Raw genomic sequence first — 17,823 nt, forward strand, 5'->3', positions numbered from 1 at the left:
CTGCTGCTGGGCTCGGTTTTCAGGCCATCTTGCAGTATTACCTCAATGCTATATTAGCTGCAAGAATGGACATTTCGATTACGTACAGGCCAGCTGTCCGCACTCCATTCATGATTTGGGTTGGACTGTTTTGATCTGAAACGTTGCTCCCGGAAGCTCACCCGTCTCGGCCTGAACAGTAGTATTGATCCCCAAATTTGATAGAGCGCCGCGAATGACACCACACGGGAACCATAAATACTAGAGCTTGGTTAGACAATAGCAACTACGAGCCAATGAAGGGGTCAAGTAACTGGTGGTCCCATACCGCCTGAGCCATGGACACCGCCTCGCTTCTCACAGACATGCTCATCCTTGCAAATGGCCGGAATGAATTATCGGTCAGAACATATACTCCCTGTAAGAGCTTGTCAGTCGGCCCTCTTCTCTCTCGAGGCAGGGTTTGGCGCGCGACAATAAACTTGTGTCTGTATGGCAGCGTGGATGTGCATACCCGATGATTAGTCTTCAAATTATCGACCTGCTTCTTGAAAAGAATGGTCCATAGGTCTTTGCACAAGAACTTTATAACATCGAGATTGTCCGAGAATCTAGGGCGGTCTCGAGAGAATCTACAGGGAGCATAAGCGCAAGGGCACCTAGTTAGCCTGGATCTAGATAGAACTGAATGGGCGGGTATTCTTGCCCCCCCGCACCGTAGCTTACCTTTCTGCAAGGCCTTGTCCAACTCTGTATCCAAGAGATTCAAGGCGGAAAAATGTCGTTTCCCTAATCTCATCATCATCGGGAGTTTTATCATCAGCTGAAAGTTCCTTCGCCAGGCGTTCTGCCATAGGTACCAGCTCTATTAGGAGAAAGTCAAGACACGAAGCGCTTAGAGCCCGTGCTTGTGGCTCATCCGGAGCTGGTGTATCGAACGACATCACAGTTGAGCTTTTGTTCGTTGTTGGACCCTGTGGAATGAAGATGGGCCCAAGATAGGTCCGTACTTGGTTGGAGCGTAGTAATAACGGTTATCTTTAAAAAATCTGCAGTCGTATCCCATAACCTCTCCATAAAAATCATACAAGAATTCTAGTTTAATTCCACCACTGTGTGGCAGAGAATTGGCGACGGAAGGATGGTTGGTTGTTACCTCATGCGGCTGCGGCTGATTTATCTCCGTTGATTAAATAGTACAGATGGTCGGCAGCAGCGGTCCCGCTCCAGCCTCAATTGAATTTGGTTTTATTGACCTCTCCGGCTCACAAGCAATTGTCCAAACGCTTAAGGTAACTAATCAACTCATTTATCTAATGCGCCTGAATTCGTCCGCCCACGCCGGGCACTATCGTCATGCTAAGAGTTTACTTAGGAGGTACATGCATAGGCCTCGTTAATAAAACATAAATACGTCTCTTTTCGCTCTCCCTTAAAACAATTTGTCGAAACTTATGCTTCTCGAGAAGACCCATGCTAGACGAGGACTTGCTACATTGCGGCCAGAGGAACAAACGATAAAACGTAGAGTATGATATATCCCATATTCGAAAAGGAAGTGAACGAATTCATTCTCCAATTGAACTTATGCAATGTTATCAAACACCGTAAACCGAATGCGCCGCGACACCGTTAGATGCTAAAATTGATAAAAGTGAGATTATGCATTATAGCCAGTTGTTTGGCTTGCAGACTCAGAACTAGTCTGACCAGCACGAGGAACAGCCTTGCCATTTGCTAGAGCAGTGTTATATGAACTTTGAAATTCTTGCCGGGGTAAAGATCGATTTAGCAAGTTCAAAGCTGGCCGCTTCGGTGGTCTTACAGGGGAACCATCGTCATTATCATCATCGCTCCCAGTAAGGTCAATCACTTGGGTTGCAGGACGCTTGTTTGTTGACAAACGAGCGACAGATGATGTCGACGAAGGCTCCCGTGATTGAGCTGGGGTTCTTTGTAGAGATAAACTCGCGGCTGGAAGAGATTCCTGTTTAACGGGCGTATTTCCAAGTTCCTTTATCTCTATTAAATCGTCATCATCTGACTCAGGAGTAACTCCACCAGCTTCTGAAGCGTCGACGACTCTGGGATTTGACCATCTGCCGTCTGGCTCCACTACAACCTGTTCAACATCTGTAGATGTTGAGCGAAGTATATCATCAACATACCTGTATTATCAGTACTAGTACTAGAACCAGAACCGCTCCACGTTGGACTTACTGATCGATTTGTAATGACTCAAAGCTGGTGGCCTTAGAACACACAGGGCACGACCACGTTGGGGCCTGTTCTTGCAATTGCAGGAAAGAGTATGCATCAAAGCATTGATTATGAGTGCATATTACCGAGCGGCAGGGGACCGCGATTCGAAGAGTAGATAAAGGACACTTCAATGACATGACGCTAGATGTTGCAACGATGTCCGTGTCATCCGCTCTGCTTTTCACTGCTGGCCTTTAAAATTGGTCCTCTAATAGAAACCGAAGATGAACGAACATACTTTCTCGTAGTACTTGGTCTTTCGAGATTGTCTTCCTCATCTTCAACTCAGCTACAAGTTCCTCAACTGGATGCCGCTGAACAAGACTGACAAGCACAAAGAATCTCTAATAGCAAGTCAGCACTAAATGCCTAATATCAGAATTAAGAGGGTGCTAGATGGAAAGGGAAAGGACATGGAATAAACAAATTAACCGGAGTTCAACGCTTGCCTTTGTAGTGAGGGCATAGGTCATAACAATATGATTTGGATATCCAGGTTTTTTGCGAATATAGTCGGTTACATCAGCCGGTCTCGTCGTACCTGGTTTGTTTTTGAGCCCTCGCAAGTTAGCCTTCACCTCGTCGAGATTTGCCTTCAGCTCAACTTGGTGAGGGAAAGCAATATCCGATTTCGTATACTGATTAAGCCCAGTATCTGCAGCACAGTAAACCATTACCCTAAGGTTCGGATCGGCCTGTAGCCTAGAAGCCATATCTTGGTTGAGAACCACTCTAAGTTCTACACTGTCCCTAGTCTGTTCGCGTACTTTGCGATATTAGATGGGTATGGACATGGTAAACTGAGCAGTGATAACCTATAGCTCACCTTTGCATTCCACAACAGGTGTAAGCTGCTGGAAAACAGTGTAGAAAGGACTTTCTTTGAAATTTAACCGGCCTAGAAGAAAATGAGAATTGGCCCCCAAATGTAAAGACATGGAAATTGGCATTGTGAGGATACCAGAAGTGAGCCCATGCGACGTCATCGGCGCGCTCAATGGCGATGGTCGTTGTTGTGTTGACAAGGGTTGATTAGCTGAAGAATGATATTGGTGACTAGGTAATGACTGTGGGGTTGAAGGTTGTGGCATTGATCGATGTGTCGTGGCGTACACGGCTCTCTTCAGGTTATCGTACCGCTCAATCTGTCCTCCTTGATTGAGTCTCTCAATGACTAGCGGATCGAAGAAACTGTTAGCTTTCTATACATCTGATCAACCTTTTGTGCTTCAAGCGAATACTGTTGGAAGCCCCGCTGTCCGGAAAACAAAACCAAGAAACTACAAGGGCAACAGACATTCAATGATTCGAAACTGAAGAGAAGCTTTTACTCCAGAAACAGCGAGCCCCTCACTTCTCAGTATCTCCTTGAGCTGCGCGTTCGTCATTGTTTTCACCAAAGCAACCACACTTTGAAGCTCGGATGACTGGCCAACAGAGGCCATGATGGTAGTAAGGGCAGGGCAGTCGGCTGTTATAGCATTCAAAGAGTAAGAAGGATTTCAAGAGGTGATTCCAAAACAGGCGCGCAATATCTAGCGACAATGATAAAAGACATCTCAATCCTTCTCTTTCCTTAGTTTAGCGATGGCAAAAAGGAGACAAGATAAAATAAAGTTCCAAAAATAAACCTCAATTTTAAATATTACCAGGAGACTGATTTAATGAAAAGGACAGAGCTTCGGTCGACACACACCCCGGCTGGGATTGCTTTGCGACTGGGCCGGTCGGCGATGATTGCGGAGGAGAGAAAAGGACCTCCGATAGGATGACATAAGATGTCCACCGCCAACAGTAACTACTGAGAAGATTTATGCTTCAGAGCGGCTAATCCAAAAAGGGAAGAAAAAAAAAACCTAGACTGAGTACAAGAAGTAAGTGAAAGACCGAATAGATTTCATTGCCTAACACATTCACAGAATCTTCCTCTGCTTCTTATAAAGCTCCTTATAATTTAAGTTTACACTTTTATCTCAGTGATTTCTCCTCCTTATTTTCTTCTATCATCGAGATGGCAAAGAGTGTCCGAGCGAGTGTCCAAAAGCGCAATAGAGCGAAACTGCGAGCCACAGTCTTTGGGCCAGTTGTTGATGCACGAACTGAAAGACTCTCTGCTAAGCTGCAGGAGCTTGCCTCCCAGCCAAAACCAAGTAATGAAGAGAAACCAGATATGGAGCTGAACATGAAGGGTAAGTTTTCTGTTTGATTTTATTTTGAATTGTTAAATATATTTGGCGAGAACTCACCAAGTAATTGCGCTATATAGATCGCCAGGAAGGGACTAAGATATCACAAACAAGTGAAGGTCAGTCTCACATGCGCTCTCTAGTCAATTCATCTTGCATAAAAGGCTCACTGTCTCTCTAGATATGGACATTGACAACGGTACCATCAAAACTACCCAGGGTCGCTCTCACAAAGGCGGGCGGATTCATAAACGCCACAGCAACAGAAAGAACCGCTCATCTATTGTCTTCCGTCCACACCAGTCCAAGAATAAGAAGGGTCTGAAGAGGAGGTAGAGTTCTAGGCACCATTTATTTCATAAACACTAGATTGGCGTTCGGGGTTATCTACAACATCATCTCATTGTGTTTCCGATATTATAAGAACAATTAAAATTCATGAACTCAACAGCGTCACGCAGGGGACCCATCAAATTCGGGAGAAATCTTCCTGCCTCCGAGTAGAGGTCAGCTGAGGCTAGAGTCTCCGCCTAGTTTATGTAGCCTCTGCTGTTCTGTAGTCCAAGAGGCGTTCGTAGCCCCTCTTCCTGTTGAGTACTCGCAGTGCCACCTGGCAGTACCGCATGACGGATGAACCTCCTCAAACAGAAGGCGGTGTGCTAGTTATAGGTAGTTTTGTATACAGTAGCCCGATCGAAGTAGGTATACCCCCTTTTGAAGTTGATACTATTTGCTTGATTTTCAGTGTTACACTGACAGTGTATCAGACCCGGACATGTCAGCTTGGGTACGGTATATGCCAACATAACTTGCTTGAAATTGCTCCAGCGTGTGGCAGAAGCCACCGAGAAATAGCCATGAAGGTTGCTAGATCGAAGTGGACGATACTCATCGCCAACATACTCGTCCCCATATCGATTCTCGTCTTTTCCTCTGGGTTTTTTCCTTATAAGACATTGCTTACGGGCTTTGCAACTCATGAACATACCATTGGCGGTCAAATTCCGCCGGGCGTATTCGACAAAGTTATTTTTATGGTAGTTGATGCATTGCGGAGGTACGATCGCAAACTTTACTCAGGTTCTACTCCTTCAGGCTGACTTTCATGCTAGCGATTTCGTCTATTCCCAGCACTCTGGCTTTCTATTCACTCAGAGGTTAGGAGGAGGATTGTCGTTTAAACCCACACACTGACAAGAATTCCATAGCTTAATTCGGTCAGGCGCTGCTCTTCCATTCACTGCTTATGCTAGTGCTCCAACTGTCACAATGCCCCGGCTCAAAGCCATAACAACGGGGTCCGTGCCATCATTTCTTGATGTAATACTTAACATTGCAGAGGCTGATACCTCGTCGACTCTCATGCACCAAGATACATGGTTAGCACAATTGAAAGCAAAAGGTGGAAAATTGGTCATGTATGGAGATGACACATGGCTGAAGTTGTTTCCTGGGATGTTTCACAGGGCTGATGGGACTACGAGTTTCTTTGTGTCGGTCAGTCACTCCAATGGCACTGCCAGACTTGCAGTCATAGACTGAGCTAAGCTTTGTTGTAGGATTTCACAGAAGTAGACAATAATGTGACTCGCCACATCCCCAATGAACTCTTGCAAGATGACTGGTCAGCTTTCATAATGCACTACCTTGGTCTTGACCATATAGGACACAAAGCTGGTCCTAATAGGTAAGGTGCTACAACCGCCGCTGGATTTTGTACTATTCTCTTGACACATCTCTAGTCCATACATGATAACAAAGCAGCATGAGATGGATTCTGTTGTTAGCATGGTGTACACAGCTTTGGAGCAAGAGAAACATCTCAAAACTACCCTCTTTGTATTATGCGGTGACCATGGGATGAACGAAGCTGGGAATCATGGTGGTTCGTCTGTGGGCGAGACTTCACCGGCTCTACTTTTTATATCGCCCAAGTTTCAGCGACTTGAAACTCGAAACGATAGCCCAACGGAAGAATTCAGTGACCTACAGTATTACCATACTGTTGAACAGACAGATATCACACCGACACTTGCGGGGCTCCTAGGCTTACCAATTCCCTTGAATAGCCTGGGTGTCTTTATCCCCGAGCTTCTTGCGATGTGGGATCACGGTAAGGGTCTCTTATCTTTCTGAGCAAACAAAGGAGCTAAGTCAATACCCCTAACCTCGTCATCAGGACCACATCGGATTCATATGCTACTTGAAAACGCCAAGCAGTTGCTGGGAGCCGTTAAAGGATCGTTTCCGAGTTATAGCTTTGAATTTGATTTAATGCCTGTCATTTGTAGCTCTCAGTCATTGATCGATATTGAGCGTGTTCAGTGCGCTTGGTTTCGAGTGCTTGAGACGCTCAATGGATCAGGTGCTAATCACGATAGTGAAGCCTCTTCGGAGATCGAGTCTGCCCTTCTGCTGTTTTTGAGGAATGCCCAGAAGTTAATGAGCAGCGCTGCGAGTGATTATGATCTTATAAGGCTCTATGTCGGGCTTTCCATTTCCGGGTTTGCTATCTCACTTACCTTTTTCCCAGCCAAAAGGCTGCTAGTGAATTTCGCGCCGGCTGGAATGTTTTTGGGGTTTAGCATTCTAAGCTATAGCACCATGATGTTCGCAAGTAGCTACGTGGAAGAAGAACAGCAGTTCTGGTACTGGATATCAATGGGATGGGTGGTTTACCTACATGTTAAATATGCTGGTCACTTCCATGGCAATTCAATTCAAAAATCTGGCCCAGCGAACGGCCATTGGCCATTTGAACCCTCACTTCCCTGGTTTGGCGCAGCTGCGCTAGCAGTGTCTTATCGAGTTCTGCGAAGATGGAATCAGACAGGCCAGAAATTTGCTGCTCAGCCGGACATTACCGGGTCCTTCTTTCCTTCTCATCAGCATACTTTGTGGGCCTTGGTGATTCTGACATACGCTGATACTTGTTTGCATCTTCTCTTCGACCTTCCTGCATCAGTGCTTTGGCGTTTTATTAGTTGTATGGTGACACTGGCAGCCTTTCTTTTCAAGTTATCATTAGCGGCGTCCGACTCTCCCGAACTTCTCGGTAACTCGTTCTTGCAGCCGGTGGCCATGTTGACTGATGGAATGCACCTGCTTTATCATGCAAGAATGGTTCTTTGTGGGATATCTCTTCTCATGATATATTCCTTGTACGCTGGAAAAGCCCGGGAAACGACTCACAAGGGCAGAGGCAAGTGTTCATCCCTAAAACATTACCGAATGATCCTGACAGAGAAAAGGGCCACCGAGCACCATCTTTCACGAGACTCTCACTCTTTTCCTGTTGATGCAATCGAAAGTGACGAACATACCCGCGTTTCTAGTTTTTAGAGTACAAATCACCATCCTCGCATCGATGCGTTTATCAACCGTGGAACAAACCATAACCTCCCTGCTCATGCAATATGTGACATTTTACGCATTTGGAGGCTCAAATGCCATTTCGTCGGTCGACATTTCGAATGCATATAATGGTATCGGCACCTATAGTGTTTTTATCGTCGGTGCCTTGACGTTCATCAGCAACTGGGCCGCCCCCATATGGTGGGTCTCAGCCAGTAGGCTGCTCCGTTCCTCGCAGAATCGGGAAGAAAAGGAGGCACATGTAACCATCCTGACTCTTCATATGGCAACAATTTTAATGTCGGTTATGGCGGCGTGTACGACGTTAAGGACGCATCTTTTTATCTGGACGGTCTTCTCCCCTAAATACCTTTATACTATTGCATGGGCAATGATCAACCACATTGTGGTAAATGTACTAGGAGAGATCGATTGGCGCTTGTTCATGAAGAGGTGAGCTCTCTGCGTTATTATTGAATGAGAGTTATCATTGCCAAAACAACTCTAAATCCGCTCGGTGCTTCCAATGGTGACGAGTGTGGTGAGTCATCGACAAGAGAAAACGAGAGCCGACAGATTGTAAGAAAAGGATCTACAAGAGACTATCGAAAAGGTCATCAATGGCATCCTTTTTCTTCTTCCTCTTCTTGCTTTTACTCTGTTTTACGGCGAAATCCGTAATTTTGTTCGAGTTCTTCGGGCTGAACTTCGGGCATTCTTCTACCTCTGAAGAAGACTTCTCTAGAAATTCCCCGAGACCTGGCAAATCGTTATTTCGAGGCAGAATCTCTCCAATATCTTCTAGACCATCGACCCTAGCGTGTGTTGAAGCGACCCTAAAGGTTTCTGTCTGAGCTGCAAACTTCATTTCTTTGTCAATTCCTGTGGATTTTGCAAGGCAAGCCAATGTGCCTAATAACACTGTCCCAAGAGTAGAAAACTGCCCATCGGCCACAACTGTCGAAAAAGCCCTAATTAATTGTTAGTCTCTGCTTTCACGTGACACCTCTTCTTTTCCGGAACTCACAGATAACATCTTGGAAGAACATGGTTCGCAAGACACTGTCTGTATAGATCAGGAGATTCCGCCACTCCGCTAGGTGATTGTATACGGTCAAGAGATTGCGCGAGGTTCCAGGTGGTACGCTTTAATACTGACAACCATTTCCACCATTTGGTTTTCTTATGTTGATTCTTATTGCGGTGGTATACCAATTTAAGCATGGAATACACGGCGTAAATCTTCTCTGCGTCCATTTCGATTATGCCATATGACACAGTAGGTAACCTCACACACAGCTGAACGGCATCAGGCCAAACCCCTTTCTTCGGATTTTGCTCTTTTGGAGAGATTAGATTTCGAAATGTGGCTCGTTATTTGGCTCGTTATTTGGCTCGTGATTTGGCTCGTGATAATTGCATGAGCCAGCCCTTAGAGCAAATCAATCCCTTATCTTTCTTCCTTTTTCTCTTTCTCTTTTTTATTTGTGTGTGTGTCCTCCTTTGGATACCTACAGTGAGTGCGTTGTTGGGGTCTGGAGATAAGATTTTTAGCTCACCGGTACTTCAGATAAAATGCTGGTGGGGCACTAGGGTATTGCGTACCCTGGATAATGTTTTTTATCCCCGGAGTCTAGACGCATCTCAGGCTAAGGCCTAGGGAATACTATATCTACAACGCATGGGCACACCCCAATTAGTTATTGTAAATACCTTACTTAGAATCACCTTGGTTTCGTGGATTTTTTGGTTTATTGATGAATGCATTGTGTAACGTTCAAGAGCATGGAAAGGACCTGAATCTCTCAGAGAAAGGCTTCCAAGGGAGATAAACCCAACATTCAGACTCAAACCGAGACACCACATTCGAGCCTACCAGGGCGTAGAATGTTTTCTCCTGCGGGTCAAAAACGTCGGCTGTCTCTCCAAGTAGATTTTGTACTTAGAACAGGGAAATGGGAAACATGTAAGGCAAATGAGACGAGTAAAGGGGAATACTTGGTGGGGATGGTGCGGGACAGACTAACAATAATTCACTTTGCGCAACAGGCCGCAAACCAGACATATGCGAACAGATCTCCATACACATACTCACTGTCAACTGGCTATTCTTCCTCTTCTTTTTCCTTTCTATTCTCTTTATCTCTCTCTCCCTCCTTCTTTTCTTCCTTTCTTGTTTTCTTAGTCTCCTTTCAATCATCAAGTCAGAGTGTTGACTTCGCCCACTGAAGAGTGCACCAATCAAGAGGTCCTAGGTCCACGGTCCATAGTCGGATCATACCACATTTTCATGGCAGGGTAAGTGTAAGGGGCACTCCTTATGCCGCCGCCAACACTAGAGGAATGCTTCGGGGTAAGTGTCCGAACATACACAATTTCTCTTTCTGCAGCAGTTGTTCCGCGGTCAAATTGCGAGCGACGGCGACGCTGCTCATCCCGATATTGCTGACCAACTCGCGGAGCAAACAAACCTATGGAATACAACATCGGGTTAATGATATTTTACACAGCCCCCGGGTATCATACTAACCGACATGCTCAGCATTCTCGATACTGCGACGCATTTTTGATGGATTATCTGGTCCCGGGAAGCGATCCTCAGTGCCAGCAAGAGGTCCGCTGCCGGTATGAAAAATCTGGATCCCAGGTATCAGTTTCACTTTCTATGTCTCTGAGAATACACCAAACCTTTGGACGAAAGGACGGGTGCTCGAGCATGACGGAACTGTTCCGAAATTTTTGCACGAGACAATCCTTCCCTTGGATTGCTATTCAAAGCTCAGATGACTACATATTCCTTGTAGATAGCGGATGACTCACTGGCGTATGATACTTCAGCAATTTTGTCGCTATTGAAGCAATTCCTGTAGGACCTTATTAGCACCGTGGCCTTCTTGCTAGGTAATAGGGTTTCTTGCCAGGTGCGCCCAGCTCGCACATTTACAAACTAGAAAACAGTAAGCGATGTGCACAAGATGCTCGAATATCGTCCATTCAGTACTGACATCGATAATATCAATCGGCTATTGTTACGTTAGAGATGGTAAATGATGCATGGAGAGTACAGGCTGAGCAAATGTCTTACATCCTCAAAATTTATGAAGGCGTACCCGACGCTAGAATAACTTTGTAAATATGGCATATCGTAAGGTTCAGTATAGCTGAGCTCTAACATACTTGCAGTTGTTCGCAAAATCTTCAATTAGACGTCAGTTCTTTTCACAGAAAGTCGTTCGCTATGATTTCTTACCAATACGCAAGTACATAAAGTCATACTTTCCATGGCTTGTTTCATCGACAATGGCTTTGAGCATAGTCTAGTCATATTAGTCTTTTATTTGCCTCTCTAGCCTCTATCACTTGATCTTACCTGATCAATCTTATTCGGAATATTGCGGAGCATTATCTACTCACAACGATTATGGTTATGCAATGGACATCAACACATCTTAGGGTTGACACTTACTGTAGTCCGGACATCAAGACCGAGGCGAATCCGTTCAATGTCTACCGCGTTCTGGTTACTTACGCGCAATTCAGGAAAGCGGCCAATGTCACGGCGAGGAGAAAGCAAGACACCTTCACCTGCCCTAGACATCCAATCCATGAGGCCAGCGTGTTCACCAGGGGGTACTGTAGAGCGTCCGGTAGGGCTGAGCTCCATAAATGGGGAGCGGTGCGGACGGCTTGGAGTCCAAGCGGCATTCTTGAGGCATGGTGCTTCGTATCGGAATAACCCATCTCTTGCAGGAGAAGGACTAGGAAGGGGATGACGTGGCTTGTCCTCTATATCTGGTCTGAAAGACGAAACCTCAAAAATACACTCCTTTTGACATGGCGTCAGCTTTTCTCATTCTCGCAAATGGGATGCACTAGCTCACCTCGACCGAGCTTCCATTGAGTGTAGACATAGCATTTTCCGCATCCCGGGTATTAAAATATTCGAGATGGAACTCGCTGATGTTATCTTGTCCAGTAGGCAAGGGAGTGAAGGCTTTCATGTCACCGAAAGTCGTGACGATGGTCTCGAGTGAGCGTGTAACCGTGTGCTGATTCAAGGTTGGGTTTCGAGAATCATAATAGACAGTCACAAGTAATTGGCCTTCATAATCAGAAACATCGGACAAAAGAGTCGGCTCCGTATGCTGTACATACTCCTTGGCTGTAAGAGGGAACACGCGCCATTCAGGTCGAAGAAGTCGGACCTTCTCAATCGCCTTCTTTGCTTCGCGGCTATCAGTGAAGGAAACGTATACCTTCCCCATGGAGTTAAGTTCTGTGAGAACAGGGCCTTTAAGGGTGCCAAATTCACGCCGCTTCTCCAGGTTAGCATTTATCTCTCTTCCCTCTGCTGCTAGGCTATTTTCACCAACTTACGTTGAAAAACCCAGCCAGCGCCATATAAGTCAGGTTAGTTGGGACATTCTCAATAACGAGAGCACGACTGCGCCGCTCAGCATCAAATTTCTCGAGAACTGCACCAGACGACAGGCCCCTAAACTCTCGAGCACTTCCAATGGTCCCATAGTCAGATGAACCCTGACCAAAAGGGCTCACAAGCCCGCTACTTGTTCCATTCACTTCGGCGATGGAGTCAACTGCTAAATAGCTGACACTAGGGAGGGCACGGGTCAGGGGCTGGGACAGGTTGCTGTTGGCCACAGTATCTACCATCCCAATCGGCGTAAATGCTGCTGCAGTCGGTGAAAGTTGCACTCTGGATGTACTTGTCGGCACCAGGAATGGATCGGATGCGGCCCTGAGTAGATTAGTAACTCTAGGTCAAACGCTAAGATTGATCTTTACTTGCATTGAGTATAGTTTCCGGAGTCCTGCATCGCTTACTGGGCCATGGACACTGGACCCAGGGTGGCCTTTGGATCGGATATCCTCCGGTGAAAAAGCCGTGAGTTTAGTATCAGGGGACCCATTTGGAGAAGCTATCCCACTTGTGGAGCAGGGGCTACTCATACCACGAGGAGACTCGTTCGCCTTCATCTCACGCGGCTATGGCTGCTCCCTGTAAAATAGCTTTTTATTTCTTTTTGTTTTCTTCGAAGACACACTAGGTCTAGCAAAATATGTAATAGAATAGGCAAATAACAACAAAAAACAATAAGATGGATCTGCAACCTTAGTATGTGAGATGGGATGTGTAAGGCATTGAAAAGAAATACTTAAACAGAGGTGGCAGCTATGTGTGAACACAAGATTGCACCCTATCTCCAGGAGAAACAGCTAAGGGCTGCTAGAGGGTAGAACGACAACAGAACATATCTTGAGGGAATCAAGTATGGGGAACCAAGCGGCAGTTTACAGTATTAATTTTGAAGTACGCAACATATAGTATCTTTGATTACGTGGATAGCCTGCAAATTACTATAATAGTACTCAGTAGACACCGTGTGTAGAATAATCTGTACCGGTTACAGTGTAAAGACTGGAAACAGCAATTGAGCCCCAGGTTGATGGCCAGTAATAGGAAGCGAATAATCCATGCACTGTCATGTTAGACTTGCTTCTCTGATGCAAGTTTTCCATGGGAGTCGGAGTCAGTGAATGTTTCAATAAAGGCAAATCTTAAAGTGCACCTACTAGTAACTACACAACCTTAGATACACCAAGAAAGGCTAATGCCTGCGTTATAAAGGTGAGAACACCTTCTACTGGGAGAAACAGTACAGTAATCTCTTGTACCTCCTTCTCAGTGTATATACGACAGGGACATCTGAGCCTTGGGCTGGAAAGGGGGAGCATTAAAAGGAATAAAGAATAAGAGATCTTTGAGAGGGGGTGTAGGTGAACTCAGGTGCCAGATATTGCGGACTCAGGATTTATTTAAACATTCTGCAGTCATCTGATTCTATTGGCTCACAATCTTCTTCCTTTTCCGAATATACTGGGTTCTATAGCTTACCAGGCAGTTTTTCGTTTCAAATGAGAAGGACAAAACGTAGCCATATACTGTATGGAGCAATACAGAAATGTCACAGCTATAGCAGCTAGTTAGATAGTAAGGAAGGGCCGAGAGCCCGAGGGCCCAGGGGTCAAGACTCAAGAATAATACATAAATAAAAGAGTACTCCATATTTAGAGTTTGATGCACTAGTAGTACCACAGTGCATGTCCACGGTACAGTAACAGTATACAGTTAAACTTGTATATAAGCAACTCCGATATAGGGAATATACCAGATATTAGCAATCTACCAGACTATCTCCTATCGTTTCCCATACAAAATTGTAGAAAACCTCGAATCCTCGATACAGGGAACTTTCAGTAAACTGCTCAGTGCTCACTGCTCACCCTCCAATATAAATTCCTTACAACGAGATATAGTGGATCTAACCGTCTAACTAACCAATAAAAAAATTACTCAGATAACATAAAGTCATATAGACTTCTCAGGTTATATAAAACTTTACTAATACTATCTGACAACAATAAAAGTATATATAAATTATAATCACAAGAATTATTTTACTCTATCTTCCTTGCCGTCGGTGATTGTTTAACCAGTTCTAAATAAAAATTTATACCCATGACTATCTAATAATGAATAATTGCTAAGTATTTCGGTCAGAGTAATATCAACTTATAGTTCTAAAGCCGGCTGCACTAGTAAATGAACGCTGACATTCAATTCCTAGTCTACCTTAATAAGCATAGTATGTATGTAATAATGTACTACATACATACATAGCTAGTTATGCAGCATAAGTTCATAACCGCCTGAGCTCGCTGAGGTAAACAGCACGTAGAACTAACAGCTGAGACAATGGCACTATACCACAAACGGTAAGATTAGATTATTACGTACTCCGTACTACTACATAGTAGGTGGACTACTCTGGAGTCCATCCGTACACAAGCAAGGTATCCACATGCCTTGTCCTAATAGGTATAGTTAACTACGCACAGGAGTACCAAGGTACTAATTCAGTTGGGCTATCTCTATACTGCTGTCATTCATCCTGTTCACTTCTCTGCACCTCACTTCCCACAAACGCCTGAGAAATTTGACGCCTAAGTTAAGCTATCACTATGCCTTCTATGGTTTCTTCTCGCAATGAATCTGCGTATGTTTTGAATCAGGTCAGAGTCAGAAAAAGAAAGTTGGTGGCCACTCTAATCCGTCTGGACTTATCAGATTATCATATCACCTTCAGATACGGATTATCTCGACCAGTTGATTCCTTCAATAAAGGAATATAGCGTGGGAAATCGAACTCCACAGTTACTACAGTCCTTGTCTAGGTTCGCTAGCGATAAGGAAGCTGAAATAGAAACTATCTGTAACACCAATCACCAAGAATTCGTCACGTCAGTCAATCAACTCCTCCGTATTAGGGAAGGTACTGTGAGCCTAACAGCCGAAATATTGGACCTGAATCAATCCATTCAAGCTAGTACTGAAAAGCTAGCTGAACAGAAGAAAGCTCTAGTCGAATCACGGAGCCACCGTCAGAATATTGATGAAACCTCCCGTGCTATTCAAGATTGCCTGGAGGTTCTCCGCCTCGCGAACCAAATTCATGACTTATTAGCGAGGAAAAACCATTATGCAGCCCTTCGAGCCCTTGATGAGCTCCAAAATGTTCACCTCAAGGGCGTGACCAAGTACAAAATTGCAGACATGATTCAGCGCTCAGTGCCAGCAACTCAAAAGGCTATAGCTGAGGCAGTGATGTCTGATCTAAACACTTGGCTGTACAGAATCCGCGAGATGTCGCAATATCTGGGGGAAATTGCCTTGTATCATACAGATCTCCGTAAAACGAGGCAGAAGGAGAGGGCCGACATGACGCCATATCTTGGCCATTTTAAACTAAATTCCGCCATTGAGCTTGTTTCTGATGAACATGAGGAATATGACCTCCTACAGAACGAGGAACTACAAGTCGACTTCACGCCACTGTTTGAATGCTTACACATTCACCAATCTCTTGGACATATGGATAAGTTCAGGAGTGAGTATGCTAATACACGTCGTCGACAAAAGGAGCTATTGATACCTCCATCAATAACTCTCGTTGATGAGGATGGCGCAAGTCTACATAATCTTCTCGAGGAGATGGCAGGGTTTGCAATTGTTGAACGATCTACAATGAAGAGAGTGCCAGACTTGCGATCTCCAGTTGATGTGAGCATTATCCCTTGCACATGTCTTTTGAGACAAGAAATGTAACAAAGTTTCAATAGGTAGATGAACTCTGGGATTCTATGTGCCAAACAGCTGTGAACCTGATATTGAAGGCCCTTCCCGAAGTCGATAATGCCGAGAGTTTGCTGAAAATTAAGAATCTTATTGCACTGTTCATGCAAACAATGAATGTCTGTTGCCCTTCGGACTCATTCATCCCAGTCACTGATGACACTAACTTGATTAAATGTAGAGTTGGGGCTTCCCCGTTGGTGTCTTTGACAACTTCTTGCTCACTCTTTTCAAGAAGTACGCCGAATTGCTCAAGAAGAGGTTCAGTGACGACTTTCAAGAGGTAGTATTTTCCGCCTTAAATACTTCTTGTCGCTGTACTAAAGTCATCGAAGATTGTATCAACAGATGATTATATGCCTATGCCCATCCAGACGCTGGAGGAGTTTGACAAAGTACTCAATGTTAGCTGGTACACGCCTGAGAAGCCACGGGAAGAACAAACGTACATTAATATACATGGTCCTCACTTATTTTGATTCATCGACACTAACTCGTTATCCAGTTTTCCATGTGTCTTGCCATTTTCTCAGATGTATCCCTTATGCTGCATTGACATTCGGAATTTTCTGAATCAGTTCTACTTCTTTGCCAACGACGATTTCTCCCACTCGAGTGTCATCGATGAATCTCTCAAAGATGTAAGTCTAACATAGGTAGGCGCCGCAAAGAATGCTCACCAAACATGGCTAGGCACTCGATGAACTTCTTTCAAGCAAAGTTTGTGATACATTAGTTGAGCGCCTTGCTTCTCAGTATCTGGGGCAGATCGTTCAGATACTCATTAATTTGGAGCATTTTGAACTCGCTTGTCATGAACTCGAAAATCTCCTTGCAGCAGCGAGGTCACACAATTCCACGGGCGGTCCCATCACTCTCAAAGCCACCGAAAAGTTCAGGAACAATAAAAAGGCGGCAGAGAAACGTATCTTTGAGGTGGTTAACTCCAAGATTGACGACCTCATCGAAACCGCGGAATATGACTGGATGGCCCCTGTTCCGCCTACAGAACCGAGCAACTACATGCAGACTCTAACTCGGTTCTTATCCAATATAATGAACTCGACATTGCTCGGGCTCCCCACCGAGATCAAGGAGCTTATTTACTTCGATGCTCTTAGCCATGCAGCAAACATGATTCTTGTACGCACTTTAGAAAGCCTGGATCGTTGTCTTTCTTGGCTCTGCTGACTTTCGTCTTAGGCGCTTCCTCTTGCTGCAGATGTAAAGAAGATCAACCCGAACGGTGTCATGGCTCTTGCAAAGGACGTTGAATATCTCTATCACTTTGTCGATAGTCTTGGTGTACCTATCCTCCGGGAAAACCTCGATGAACTCCAGCAAACTGTGCAGTTGATGCAGGCGGATAATACTGATGAGTTCTATGATATTTCTACTCGGAATAAGAAGTATGGCCGCGTGGACGCCATCAATGGCCCAGTCCTACTAGAAAAGTATGTTTCACAGAACCCATAAACGCCAGACATACTAACATATCCAAGGGTGGTTCGCTCTATTCAAAGTCCCGTGAAGACCGACAAATTCACGACACTTTCTTCGAGATTCGGGAAGAAATCCTAGCTAGGCCCATAACTGGGCTTGATTAAACTTCCTATGGAAGCATGCGCAGGATGTAGGATAGGAGGAAACGTAAACACATAACTCATTTCTCAGCGAATAATGGAGAAATTATTTATGGTGTATTTGGCGTTTGACTACACCAAATAATTACGTTACCATATCGTTTCCACCATCTAGACTAATAAACATCACCAGCCTATCACTAAAAAGAACTCCATTATGAAGATCAAAGCCCGAGTCTCGCAA

General features: G+C 44.8%; 6 protein-coding genes across 6 annotated transcripts; 2 read left to right on the plus strand and 4 right to left on the minus strand.

Moving 5' to 3' along the window:
• Positions 1-108: 108 nt before the first annotated feature.
• Positions 109-923, minus strand: F9C07_6083 (transport protein particle complex subunit; the record flags this gene model as incomplete). Its single annotated transcript, XM_041293023.1, has 4 exons — positions 109-240; positions 308-397; positions 494-611; positions 706-923. The coding sequence occupies 4 exons, from the start codon at positions 921-923 to the stop codon at positions 109-111; spliced, it is 558 nt and encodes a 185-aa protein (XP_041147797.1).
• Positions 924-1,175: 252 nt separating this feature from the next.
• Positions 1,176-4,028, minus strand: F9C07_2163969 (Zn-finger transcription factor). The gene is made up of 7 exons (XM_071509314.1): positions 3,539-4,028; positions 3,203-3,415; positions 3,068-3,139; positions 2,691-3,007; positions 2,480-2,585; positions 2,200-2,425; positions 1,176-2,147 (listed from the first exon to the last, which is right to left on the minus strand). Exons 1-7 carry the CDS (start codon positions 3,684-3,686, stop codon positions 1,640-1,642), a joined length of 1,590 nt encoding a protein of 529 aa, XP_071364457.1. The 5' UTR covers positions 3,687-4,028; the 3' UTR covers positions 1,176-1,639.
• F9C07_2093600 (glycosylphosphatidylinositol anchor synthesis protein) lies at positions 4,029-8,238 on the plus strand (the record flags this gene model as incomplete). Its single annotated transcript, XM_071508881.1, has 13 exons — positions 4,029-4,115; positions 4,161-4,430; positions 4,508-4,546; positions 4,609-4,759; positions 4,797-4,834; positions 4,889-5,001; positions 5,045-5,484; positions 5,540-5,584; positions 5,636-5,924; positions 5,987-6,114; positions 6,170-6,540; positions 6,607-7,633; positions 7,674-8,238. Exons 2-13 carry the CDS (start codon positions 4,253-4,255, stop codon positions 8,236-8,238), a joined length of 3,384 nt encoding a protein of 1,127 aa, XP_071364458.1. The 5' UTR covers positions 4,029-4,115; positions 4,161-4,252.
• Positions 8,239-8,373: 135 nt separating this feature from the next.
• F9C07_2234288 (uncharacterized protein) lies at positions 8,374-9,038 on the minus strand (the record flags this gene model as incomplete). The annotated part of the gene is made up of 2 exons (XM_041293024.1): positions 8,374-8,752; positions 8,809-9,038. 2 exons carry the CDS (start codon positions 9,036-9,038, stop codon positions 8,374-8,376), a joined length of 609 nt encoding a protein of 202 aa, XP_041147800.1.
• A 984-nt stretch (positions 9,039-10,022) lies between these two features.
• On the minus strand, positions 10,023-12,712 carry F9C07_2234289 (meiosis protein MEI2; the record flags this gene model as incomplete). The annotated part of the gene is made up of 13 exons (XM_041292997.2): positions 10,023-10,252; positions 10,312-10,417; positions 10,470-10,549; positions 10,602-10,728; positions 10,787-10,804; positions 10,867-10,897; positions 10,959-10,977; positions 11,032-11,098; positions 11,152-11,187; positions 11,248-11,607; positions 11,663-12,097; positions 12,159-12,540; positions 12,627-12,712. The coding sequence occupies 13 exons, from the start codon at positions 12,710-12,712 to the stop codon at positions 10,023-10,025; spliced, it is 1,977 nt and encodes a 658-aa protein (XP_041147801.2).
• Positions 12,713-14,083: 1,371 nt separating this feature from the next.
• F9C07_1674300 (uncharacterized protein) lies at positions 14,084-17,758 on the plus strand. The gene is made up of 9 exons (XM_041293011.2): positions 14,084-14,876; positions 14,932-15,924; positions 15,984-16,115; positions 16,178-16,279; positions 16,332-16,441; positions 16,502-16,637; positions 16,690-17,139; positions 17,200-17,450; positions 17,499-17,758. Exons 1-9 carry the CDS (start codon positions 14,826-14,828, stop codon positions 17,575-17,577), a joined length of 2,304 nt encoding a protein of 767 aa, XP_041147802.1. The 5' UTR covers positions 14,084-14,825; the 3' UTR covers positions 17,578-17,758.
• Positions 17,759-17,823: the final 65 nt, after the last annotated feature.

Source organism: Aspergillus flavus, chromosome 5, assembly GCF_009017415.1.
Source record: "Aspergillus flavus chromosome 5, complete sequence".
In the NCBI taxonomy this organism is placed as follows: Eukaryota; Fungi; Ascomycota; class Eurotiomycetes; order Eurotiales; family Aspergillaceae; genus Aspergillus; species Aspergillus flavus.